At 39.5% G+C, this 12,572-nt stretch overlaps 1 protein-coding gene across 1 annotated transcript in view; it reads right to left on the bottom strand.

The window, feature by feature from the left end:
- cspg4 (chondroitin sulfate proteoglycan 4) overlaps positions 1–8,060 on the bottom strand; it is a 73,116-nt gene extending 65,056 nt beyond the window's left edge. Inside the window, exon 1 of the mRNA XM_086299346.1 lies at positions 7,936–8,060. Coding sequence (XP_086155472.1) covers positions 7,936–8,011 — 76 coding nt within the window. The 5' untranslated portion in view covers positions 8,012–8,060. The remainder of the gene's footprint in view (positions 1–7,935) is intronic.
- Positions 8,061–12,572: the final 4,512 nt, after the last annotated feature.

Here is a 12,572-nt window from a genome sequence, read left to right as displayed (position 1 = left end):
CCCACACAGATTCTGGCCCCATTGCGGTCCTACAGGTATCATAATGTGCATAAAATTATCACATTATTACAGTTTTGTTTTGTGGGCTTTTTGGGGGGGATGGTGGGGGGGGGGGGGGGGGGGGAGCAGTACTTTACTGTACAAGGTTGCCTGCTCCTATGCCAAAAATGTATTTTAGGGTGTGTTTAACACGCTGGTTCCTTAACAACGCTCATAAAAAAGTTTCAGTTCCTTTGACAGACTGAACCTTAAGTTTTGCTTTTTACATTCATAGCACCAAAACTGGAGTACACACAAAAAGTATCTTCAGTGACAAGAAGAAAAACAAGTACTTCAGCAGGTGGTTTGGACTCCAAAGAGTCGTGGTCTTAATATTTTTGAATTAGCCTGAGGAGACAGAAGGCACTCTGACAGCTTAAATCCACAAGGACCCGGAACAATCTACCTGCCGCCACCTTAAAAAGCTGTGTGTAACTATTTTGAGGAGTTTGGCCACAAACTTGGGCATCTTCATATAAATACTTGCCTTGAAAATCTCATCCATTTCAAACAGAAATGAAAATTTACACTGTCAACATGCATGAAATTTGCAGGTGTTTCTCAGTTTCAGTGTCTCAAGGTGTTTCAAATCTGGACCTTACTGTATGCGTGGCTAGATTCCCACACAGATATACAACCTCTAGTAATTTAAGCAAATGACAAAGCATGGCAGCAGGATGTAAATACAACACATTATGTTGCAACGAGTGTAATTAAATATTCCATCAATAACCTTGGACAGATTTAAAAGGAAAATATATGTTTTAGCATGTGATGTTTCATAATTATTGCAATTTTTTTATCCTTTGCCTACACCTCCACCACCAATATCTCTCTCAAGCCATTTAAATAATATTTTTTCTCAGTTATGTCTGCCAGTGGTATTCATTCACTACTTTGTTGTTTTTGTCATGGTTTTAGAGAAAAATTATTGGTCACACTTTTTGTACAGTGTGGTGTTTTGATAAATGTCAGCTATTTTCCTCCCTTGCCGGCGCAGCTATAACCCCGTGCTGTTGCTGCTGTAGGTAAGAATTGCCGAAAATTGTATGGCGACGAGGTAATTGTAACAATCTGGAATTCCAAATAATCACCTACAGACCTGAAATCTGGTTACAGAATCTCCATTACTCAACCGTACCACCAACTTATCTGATTGCCTTGAAAGGGGTTAAAACAGCACAGGAAGCCCTGCTGGAATAGCTTCTGAACGTCTAACTAGGGACAAAATCTGGGCCTGTGTTTATGCACAGAAACTCTTTTGTGCACACACCCCAAGCTAAATGACTTCTGTGTGTGGGCTGTCTGCCTGCTCTGAGCAGATCATAACCCTAAAAAATAATCTGAGCCGCCTTCCAATGACAGCCAGCAATCTCAAAGAGAACAATGTTGGAAAGATCATCTGCCAGAGGAGTACAGAGTCTTCAAGGCAAGGGACATGTATGTATGTTTTGTTTTTCAGGGTTCTCGCATCACACTGAGAATAAAGTGATATGTACTTTATCACGTGTGCTTTTGAAGACACTGAATGCCTCAATGTCAGAATTTCTCTCTTACTCCGGCATTGACATCTACAGCTGCATAAAAGACAGCTTGATAAACTTGATATCTTCATCCTATGTTATGATTACTCTGTTACTCAGATTTAGTTATGTATGGCTCATTTTTTTTGTCAATGTAGTGATCTTTCCTGTCAAGACCTATGACAGGAACAGAAGGATTTGCATTACACGAGCCGAGCTCAAACTAGGACTATCAAAAATGTAACTCCAGATGCTCTCATGGCCCCTCATCAATTATATTTTTATTATCATATGATATTTTAGAAGCATATGCACTAGACGCTGACCGTCTGGGGCTCCAAGATGGTTGTTCCAAGGTCATCCAAATTCTTGGGATCCCGCTAGCTAATGCAAATGACGGAAACTATGAAAACACCTTGTAAATTGGCTGGGGCTGTGCTGCTGAGGTGAAAGAAAGGATAAGGTGGTCAGCAAGCCCAACTGTTCTAAGGCCTTTTGTATTTTACATTTCTTGCTTGTAGCTGACTTGCTTATCTGACCACAGCAGCACGTTGTGAATGAGCACCAGTGTCTTGCTCAAGGACAAGCTGACAGAAGTTATTGCTTTTACAGCAATCAAACCTCTAAAAAACTCAATTATTGGCCCGCCACTGTAATCACTGAACAGACATGCTGTTCATTCTGTAGCTGCAGGTCAAATATAAAATTCTACCTGTAGTAACAAGATGAAGCTATAGAAAGGAAAGGAGCAGGGTAAGGCAGGTTGCCTATACAGCTAATTTTGGATTCTCGCAATGATGTTTGCCTCAGGCCAGAATCCTAAAAAAAAAAAAAAAAAGCAGTTAATAAACCACGACTCACTGAAACTTTCTCTCTGAAAGTGGCAGGATGAAACATCAGGCAGGCAGAAGTGAGGAAGGTTATATCATACGAGAAACATTATCAATATTGATAGTTGTCCATGCTTCGAGATGAAATAAGGGTCTCATTTCCATGACGCATTAAAGAAGGAGCTTGGCAGTGAGCAGAATGTTGTCTCAAGTACAAGGGCCACTCATATACTGCACTTAAGTTTTTGATGACATGCACTTCGTCTGCAGTGCATAAGCAATCAGAGTTGAGGTTTTTTTTGTTTTCTTTAAGGCAAATGTTAAGATAAAACAACATAACAAAACCCTGCTTTCTCCTCAATGATGGGATTTGTATTATTGTGTTTTGAAGCAGATTATAGCTCATATTTTCTTGGGAAATAAAACATGGCTGTGTCTGAACTGTCCACCAATTCGCTATGTAAGTGCATAAGCCTTCTATATCTTGACTGTGAATTTCCCCTATAGTGCACTACAAAGCAGTGAAGTGACGCTATGAAAGGTAGTGTACAGAAGCAGGAGCGCTACATCCATCGAGACATCATGTGTTGCAGCCTGTTTATCTGTTATGAAACAAACAAACCCCCCCCCCCCCCCCCCAAAAAAAAACAAAAAAAAACAAAAAAACAAAACAAAACAGAGACACCAGATATGGAGCTAATTTGATTTTCTTACTCTTTGAGAGTGCCTGGCAAGCATAATGCTCCTCAGATGTTTCAACCGTGCAGTGGCTCATCTCCTTCTATGCCAGAGCAGCATGACTTTCAAATTACAGATTTTAGCTGGTCAATTTAAACTGTAAATGTGTTAGTGGAAAGTAGCTTGCTTATGAAATGAAAAGCATAATGATAATTCATAAAAGATTTGTAGCACAGTTGCAGTTTCTCTCATCCTTTTGTAAGTGGATACATTTACGGTAAAGTATGCAGAAATGAATAGGTGTGCATAGATTAATATGGTAGTAATGTGTATAGATTGTGCTGTTATCCGTTACAGTGTTTACTTATTCTAACTGTGTCCACTATGTAGCAAACACTATATAGTGGATGGGTGTGTCTGATGTTGGTCCACTAGGATCAACATGAAACTGATAAGTCATGTTGTGATGCCGTTGCCCTGCACTGTGGTGGAAAAGAGGAAAAAAGTCTTTCTTTATACAAAACTCTCTTTTGGAACAAATGGTAAGCATTTCTAAAGTTTTCTTTATGAAGTTATGCAAAACAACAACTATATTACCAACTTAGCTTTGCTTTCAGCCAAATTTAGGTTACTTATGTTGGTTTGCTTGTGATAGCTTTTCACCGCATTAGCTAACTTCTTGGCTAATGCTAACTCTAAGCTTAGAGAACGTGATTGGTCAGCTGCAATGTTGAACCCAGCATTGTTATGACAGTGTACTAACAACACTAACATGGATATAAGACGCTCAGTTTTAATACAAAAGCATTTCACTGTGAGCTACAAGCACCTGGTCCTCCCTTGAGAGAGAAAAGGCAGATGAGGAGCTGCGTGTTCTTCCCTCCTTTTATAAACACAGATTTTCTTGTTTACATTTACTCCAAAAGCTACTTTTCTATCCTATCTTAGCTTTACGTTGTGTTTAGACTAAAAGTTGAGGGAAGGGTCACGAAGCATGTCTGCGGGACCAGTACAACCTGGAATAAAGGCTAATCTCATCAATTTCCCAGCACAAATATTGGATTTATTAATCTTCTGTGCAGACACTTGTAGTCACACCATTTTCCCTGCCAACTCTCAAGGAACATGTGGAGGCCTTGTATACGGACACTTCACAAAGCCGAGGCTAATTCCATATTTATTTTTTTTTCTTGTTACCATAGTAACATTATACCCATGGGGAGATAGCTGGCTCATATGCAGTCTTGGGATGCAAATCCCTTCGTTAAGCTTTGCAATTGAAAATGCAAACACATTCAGCAGAAAGACATCTCTGAAACACTTACAAATGTGCATAAAATATTTGATATTGTTTGTAGTAGATGTTCTCTTAATGTGTGTTATCTGAGCAATTTAGGAAAAGCTTCCTCAATTAGGTATATGGGAATTCAAACGGTGCTTTTGCGATGATAGATGGTATGTATTTCATAACATATTCATTGGCAGCAATTTGCACAGCAGCATTTGTTCTGCCAGCAGGGGCTTGTCTGTTCATATCTGTATTTTAGAAATGCCTACATCTCATAAATGGATTTTCAGAAAGCAAAACAAGACAACAAACAAGATACCTAATTTAGAAAGATTTGCAAGAAAAAAGGAAATCAGTAAATAAGTAAATAACAGCCAACAGTGGGAGTGGCAGTAGATGTGACTTCCTTAGGAACATCAAACTTTGTGCACTTATCAACAGACAGAAAAATGAGGAAAAACTCTATTACCAGGGCAACCAAACAACGTGTATGCACTGGGGCGCTATTTATGATTTGGAAATAACTACCCATCCAATTTTTCCAAACTTTGTTAAAGGGCAGCTTTAAAGTCTGCTGAACAGATAGAGAGCTGCAGGGTGTTTTAAAGACTCAGAACAGGAACATGTCAAGTCCAATTTCAGACACAACCATGATAAAGCGAGTTTCTCTTGATATGAAAAAAGTGCTCTCATAACGAATGAATACAGAATACTACAGATTTTCTGGCTGTGTGTCCAAAAAATATCGCTTTTGTTGCAGGAATTTGTATTAGAACTGCAGACATTACTTGCCACTGGCCTTACAGATAAGGTCAGAGTTCATGATTCAGAAACAAGAAGGTGACTGGGCAAAAATGGCATATGTGGGAGTGTTTCTAGGCAAAAAAAACCAAAACACTGCTGACCAAAGAGAACACAATTTCCCACATTTTTAGAAAAGCATCTGGTTTTAAACTAACACACCATTTAATAGAAAAAAAAGATAATAGTAACAGTCAAATATAGTGGTGGTAATGTGATTGTCTGGGGCTGCTCTGCTGCTTCAGGATCTGGATGACTTGCTGTAATTGACGGAACCATGAATTCTGCTTTCTATTCACAAATCCTGAAGTAAAGAATATCTGGCCATCAGTTTGTGCCATGAAGCTCAAGCGCACTCTCATTTGGGTTATTCAGCAGGACAATGATCCGAAACACACCAGCAAGTTAGTAGCATGCAATACAAAATGGTTTTGGAGTGGCCTAGTCAAAGTCTGGACTTAAATCCAATCAAGATGTTTTGGCATGACCTTAAACAGGTAGTGGCTGAATTAAAAGTATTCTGCAAAGAAGATTGGGACAGAATTCCTCCAGAGTTATGTGAAAGACTTTTTTTCTGCCTTGATAAATAAAATCATCTTTTAAAAACTGCATTTTTGCATTAATTCACATGTCACGTGAGTACTATGAAAAAATTTGGGGTGATTTTTGGTAAGTGTGACATTAAATAAATAAAAAAAAAAATCAGAAACAGAGCAAATACTTTTTCACAGCAATTTAAGTGGATGAAAAACAGCAGCATAAGACTCAATTGGAAAATGGGATATTGCACCACAGAAGAAAGCTCATATAAAGTGTTGTGATAGTGGACGTCTCACTGTGCTGCTTGCTTCTGCTGTTGTGGCAGAAGTGATTATATTTCTCTGGACTTGGAGAACTGCAATAAAAGTGACTACAAGTCTACCACTTCAGTATGGGCATCCCCAGTAGAAAGGTGCAAACGACTACAAAAAATACCAAAGCATCTGGACACTGTGCATGCGTGCATGTCCCGTGACAGCTGAAGACTTAAACACTGGGAGGAAATGAAACCCTCTGTAAGCCTTCTAGGATGCCTATGGAAGAATCCCCCAACAGCTTGTGGCAGGCATTTTGTAGAGCAGAGGGGGCCAAAATCTAATCAGTGACTTGGTACATCTGGTCAACATTAGCATTTAGTTCTCTAGGGTCAGTGGGTGAGTGCTGTTCACACTGAGGCACAGAGGATTGTGCCAGCAGAAAATTAGATGAGGAGAAATCGTTCCCCGGTGCAGTTTTTGTGTTATATTCTGCCACATTTTCAATCAAAGGAACATTTCATCTTAAAAATGTAGAGAACTGCAAAGCTACTGTAACTATAACACCAACATGTGAATGTGTACTTTATATCTAAATAAAGACATAAATTACAGTTATGCAAAAGGCTAGCAAATAAATCGCTAGCAAATCATATTTTTCTGTACTCAGACAGCACTGTTTGCTCAGTGTAAAGCTAATTCTTCAGCAGAGGGGTCACTGTCACGCCCGTCAGCGGGGTTTATCTAGAAATGAGCAAACAGAATGGCAGATGACTCTTTTCATGCTTGCCGTGAACAGATCACAGTGCCGAAGAACCGAGTCCAGCTCCCCGGCCGAGCTTTGACTATGTGCCACTAAAACAAAGCAATACTCCTACATGCAGATCAAGGGACACTTTTTCACTTTAGCTGCCAATGGAGACATTTGTCCAGACTTAATTGGAGTGGAATTTTCAGCGAGGGTTTGAAAATCTGACAGCAGGGGGAAAACAATGGGCCCAACAGCTGCTCAAGTCCAAGGCTGAACATGCCAACTTGCCATGTGTACAACTTTGTGGCAATGTGAGTTATTTAAGCTGTTTGAAGACAGGGGGGTTTCATTTCCCATTAAGACACACAGCACTCTGCATCTCACACAAACTGCACTTGCATCCAGCAGGACTAAACTAGCTCATCATAGTGAGAAAGTATATCTGTACCTCTTTACTCTAAGGGATCATTGTATAATCCTTTGGCCATCAAGCGGCTGCTTCCTGTAAACGCACACACACTGCCTCTCTCACTCGTTTACTAGCACCTCTCTCTCTCTCTCTCTCTCTCACTGCTACTTTTATCTCTCTTCTCTCTTGTTGGATAAGGAGCGGCTCTGCCTTCCACTGTGCACTTCCCCTCTGAAAGAGCCATTCATTGCTGCCGGCAGCAGGACCTCAGCTAAGAGGGCTTCAACTTCTCTACCTCCTGCCTTTTGGCAACACGCTTTCAATGCAAACATTCCCAAGGTAAATGCGCTCACTCATTCAGCTCACCACAGACTTGAAAGCAAAAAAAAGAAAAAAAAAAAGAAGAAAAAATGCGATAGAGGAGAAGCCGACAGATGTTGCCCCAGCCTTTGGACAAGTGGTCAGACCATTGCTCATCTTTTCCTCAGTGTATTGAGTTTCATCGAAGAATATAAAAGGTTTTACAACAGTGAGTGACATGTGTCCCGTGAGAATGAATAAACAACAGTAAAAGGGAGACAACTGAAGATCTGATGTGGAGTTACTTAGAAAGTTTGTAGCCCAGTGCAGCATCTGTAAAGGATAACGTTGATACTGGGTTTGTTTTGAGGGATTAACTTGTCAGCCAACCATGGTTGGATTTATGCAGAGGGGAAGCCTCAGACAGAGATGGTGATCTGATCTTTTTCTGTGGATCTCTGACAAATGGGAGCAGAAGGGGAGAGCCAGGACACTAAAAGAGGGATTTGCAGTGGCACTTACCTCCATGACCAGGGCTGGGGAGGCAGAGCAGTACACTCAGGAAGGCACCAACAAAAACCAGATGCAGGGCTCTCATATTTTCGTTGCTGAAGAGTTAAGTCCTCCACTGTTGTGTTAAAGACACTCCATTCAGAAGAGACTGAATGAGTTTCCAGTTTTGGGACCTGCTACAAGATACTTCTCTATGTGAAGGGGCAGGGCTGGGGAGGGACCGCTAGAGGGACGCCTTCTTTCCAACCCCAGCCCCTACCCTTCTCCAGCACACTTGCACGTGCACACGTTACACACACACAGATCTTCAAAGAATGGAAAATCATAACCAGACTCTCTTTGCTGACCCGACACTTACATATTTTTACAAGTACAATACCCGTTTATACATATATTTGTCTCTCATACGCACACACACGCACACAACAAATTTACACGCATCAATTTACATGGCTTTTGTAACACCACACAAATCAAAACTCTGACACGACAAGCTCACTACTCCAGTGGATTTTTTCCCTTTTGTCTCAGTCTGTAATTGGAGTGCCCTTTAGAGACCAGCAGCTCCCGTTTGCAAGGATAAACCCTTTACTTTTAATTAAAGACAACTCAGGTTGCCATTGGTGCTTTATCTTTCGAGCCTTTCCCTTGATCAATGTCTGGCTCTTCATGTTTTTGTTCAACAAACCTGCTCCTGAAGCTAATTAAGCTCACACTTGAGTGTGGAGTAGAGGTTGGTTGCTCTGGATTTGCATTCTCTCTTGTCTCCCTATTGATAGGGCAGGGACAATAGAAAAGTTTTACTGCGCAAATAAAGCACTCAGGGAAAGACTTTATTTGTGGTGAGTGCTGTCGCTGATTGTTCTCCACTTGGCTTATACTTTCATTTCTGGTAATGAACATGCATACACTCATCACAAGGATTAGTATTTTCTGGCTGGATGCTAAGATTAAACCTCAAATTCACTCGCAAAGCTTGAACGTTCAATTTCATCTGTCTCACAGTCAGCAGATTGGCAACTTATTCGTCACTCTTGCTGACAGCTGAAATGGGAATACAATTAGAATATTCTGAACACTTCCTCTCAGGTGTGGAATGACTTTACAATAGCTATTCGCCGTTCACTGCAGCCCGTGCAGATTAATTAGACTTTTGCTTTTCAGCTGAACAAACAATGCCTCTGAAATTACCTTCAAATTAACTGGCATGTGAAATATTACAGATAATTTCAAATGACTTATGACAGTCAGGAGAGCTTTTTGCATTAACTGTGGATTGATTGGACTGCATATTTGTTAGTCTCAGACTTGGTGAACGGACAACCTGAAATGTTTAAAATAAGCACTTTTTGTCTCTCAGTTGTATTTCATACATCTGAGGAGAAAATAACAAGCTTCCTTTCAACCACATGGTCTTGTATGTGTAAAACTTCCCATCCCATAATGTGGATAGTGCATAATCTTAGCTACGGTGGTCGCTGTAGGACAAACATATTTTAGTTAGCCAAGAGAGACCTGTTCCTGTGTTTCTGCTATTGTTTAGACTGGTTCTGGAGCTGCCCCAGAGTTGTCTCCTATCTGTAGGAGTCTACTGTTTACCTCAGCTGTCAGTGTCGGGTTGTTGCTCTCTCTGTCTGACCCTTACTGAATAAACTCTCATATGATGTGAGAATGTAATCAAACTGTTTATCAGTTTATCAGAAAATATTATTTTTAGGATGATTCAGCCTAATATTAGTTGGCAGAATGTAGGCTTATAACATGTCACTGTTGTTGCTTAGGGTCGCATGTCTAATCTGCTGACAATAAGTAACTACAACAATATCGGGAATAAATAACATGTTTATGCACATTTTCATGTGTTAGAGCCCTGGCTTCAGTTCAGGAGATGAGGCCTGAGGTTATGAGAAAGAGGATGACATTTTCGCTTCTTTGGTGTAGAGTACCCCTTCTCTGGCAATATGCTAGTATGTGGCCAGTCTCTAACCACATACCAGCCACTATATTCAAATATGATGCTGGGAACATGGCGGCCTCCACAAACCGCAAACCTGCTCCTGTGTATTTTCAATGTAATAATTCGAAGTTTGAATGCATTGTACACATAAGCACTTTTTATTTAAATAGCATAAAAGCCCAATTCTCCAAAACACAATTGTGTTGAATAAAACAAAGGCGTAGATCCATTTAACATGAAGAAGACCTCATTTCTCCACATTTCAAAAAAGAGCATGAGCCACTGTAACCATTGGAAGACCTGTAAAAACATATCATACTTGTAACACAACACCATTTATTGCTGGCAACCTTTTCTGTCACCAAAGCCTTACTGACTATTTCAACATGACACAAGCTACAATTAAAACGCTCCCTCTGAGCCTTAGCCAACCGTTTGCACCAATGACATGCTCTCACCTCCCTGGGGATGCATAACTCTCCCTGGAGGGATGTCACCCACTGATATGAGTGGGCTCCTGCAGTATGTGAAAGCAAAGGCAGGCTTATGTAACCCACAACACCAGGAACCCCTTTACCATAAGCATGACAGATGATGTAAGTAGATATGTGTGAACTTGTCTATATTAAAGTAAATTGATGCTATTTATGAGACTTTTTTTTGGTAATAATGAATATGGTCATGCAGTGATTAAAGGTGTCCTGTGGAGGCTTTTAAACAATCAGGTTTTTGTTTACATTCAAATATGCTCACAAAGTACATAATACGTATCCTCGAGGTCTACAAGCATGTTGAATGTATTTCCAACCTCGTAAAACATCTGCTTTTTGTTTACATCGCTATGTGTAATTCTTTATGCCTATTTTTACAGCTGTGCTGTGCTGTCTGCAATTGCTGTCTCTTTACATTATGCTGATATTCTGCATGTATGCATTTAATGTGGTGCAGCACAAGACAAAAGCAAATAAAGATTCACTCAAACATTACACTGCAAAAAAAAAAGTGAAAAAAAAACATGATATACCATTAAATCTGTTGGTTTTTTTTTTTTTTGCCACCATAGTCCAGCAGGACTACCTTGAAGCACAGTGTCTGTGATAGGGATGCGGTTATTGCTGCGGACTTGTTAGGAATCATTTGCCTGTGAACATTTCAAGGAGCAACATTAGCATTCATTTAGAGTAATGTTTCTGTCCAGAAGGTGAAGATAAGGTTCTCCATTCACATGGATAACATGGTTCAGTTCATTCCACTGGCTGGGCCATAGCTCAAGAGGTAGTTGGTACTCCTTGCAAAGTACTTTTTGAGACATAACTAAACAACTGCATTTTATTTACAATTGCCCTTAACCCTGTAAGACCCAACCCATCAAAAAATTAGCCCAAAAATTCTGATTTTTTGGAACTGAGATGTTTATTGACCCTTATAACAAAATTCACAATTTTTTTTGCTATATCATTTTGTGTATGATATATTTTTGTATCACATTTGATACATTAGGTGTTTTTGGCAACTGTTTGTTAACAACAACAATGTTAATTTTAGAATAAAAAAGAATTTTGTTCCTAACATTTTGAAATTATGGCAAGTATTGATCATGTTGATGAGATAGAGGTCTCAGAAACTCATGTGTCAAATATGATACAAAGGGCATTATAGAATTAATTACAGTTCTGTCATTAAAACAAGGGAGAATCTGATGGGTTGTAATTCAGCATTCTGGTAAAGAAATGTTTAAATGTACGTGAGACAGTTTAATTTTTTATTTGTTTAGTCACAGCCCTGGTGATGTTTTTCATAGCAAGTAAAGAATCAATGTAAAAACAAAAATAAAACAATCTAATAATTAATCTACTTGTGATATCTACAAGTACATATACACTTTACTGCCAAAAGTATTCGCTCATCTGCCTCCACACTCATATGAACTTGAGTGACATCCCATTCTTCATCCATTAGGTCCTAACCTTTGCACCTATAGCAGCTTCATCTCTTCTTGGAAGGATTTCCACAAGGTTCAGGAGTGTTTATGAGAATTTTTGACTATTCAAGAAATGCATTTGTGAGGTCAGACATTGATATGTGATGAGAAAGCCTGACTCACAGTCCCCACTCCAATTGATCCCAAAGTTGTCCTATCGAGTTGAGGTTGGAAATCTGTACAGGCCAGCCAAGTCCTTTTACACCACATTTTCTCATTAAAACTTGCACAGTCATATTCTAACCAGAACGGGCCATCCCCAAACAAAGTTGGGAGCAAATTGTCCTAAATGTCTTAGTATGCTGAAGCATTTAGATTTATTTCCACTGTAACTAAGGGACTAAGCACAACTCCTGAACATGCAGAAAATATTTTTAAGAAAATCTGAGAGCCATTTTTTTTAACCTCCTAGGACCTGGCGTTCACATATGTGGACATCACATTTTGGGTTGTCTAGAGCAAAATATTACATTTTGCTCTACAAGGGCCTGGTATCCACTTACGAGGACATTATACTGCCACTGTGCTATTGAAATTTTAAACAAATATCCTCATATGTGAATCTCATTTTTCTCAGGAACAAAGATTTGGTAAAAAAAAAAAAAAAAAGAAATCTGGTAATTCTTTGTTTTTACATTCATCAGGTGCCAATCAACCCAAATATTGAAGAGAAATTAAAAATGCATGCCATTGAAGACTTCGGGTCTT

Source organism: Aulonocara sp. 'chitande type north' Nkhata Bay, linkage group LG7 (genome assembly GCF_057382095.1).
Source record: "Aulonocara sp. 'chitande type north' Nkhata Bay isolate Kocher_YH1m ecotype deep benthic linkage group LG7, A_spYH_male_GT1.1, whole genome shotgun sequence".
Taxonomy (NCBI): domain Eukaryota; kingdom Metazoa; phylum Chordata; class Actinopteri; order Cichliformes; family Cichlidae; genus Aulonocara; species Aulonocara sp. 'chitande type north' Nkhata Bay.
The sequence above is the reverse complement of the archived record's forward strand: the minus strand, read 5'-3'. Positions and strand labels throughout refer to the sequence as shown.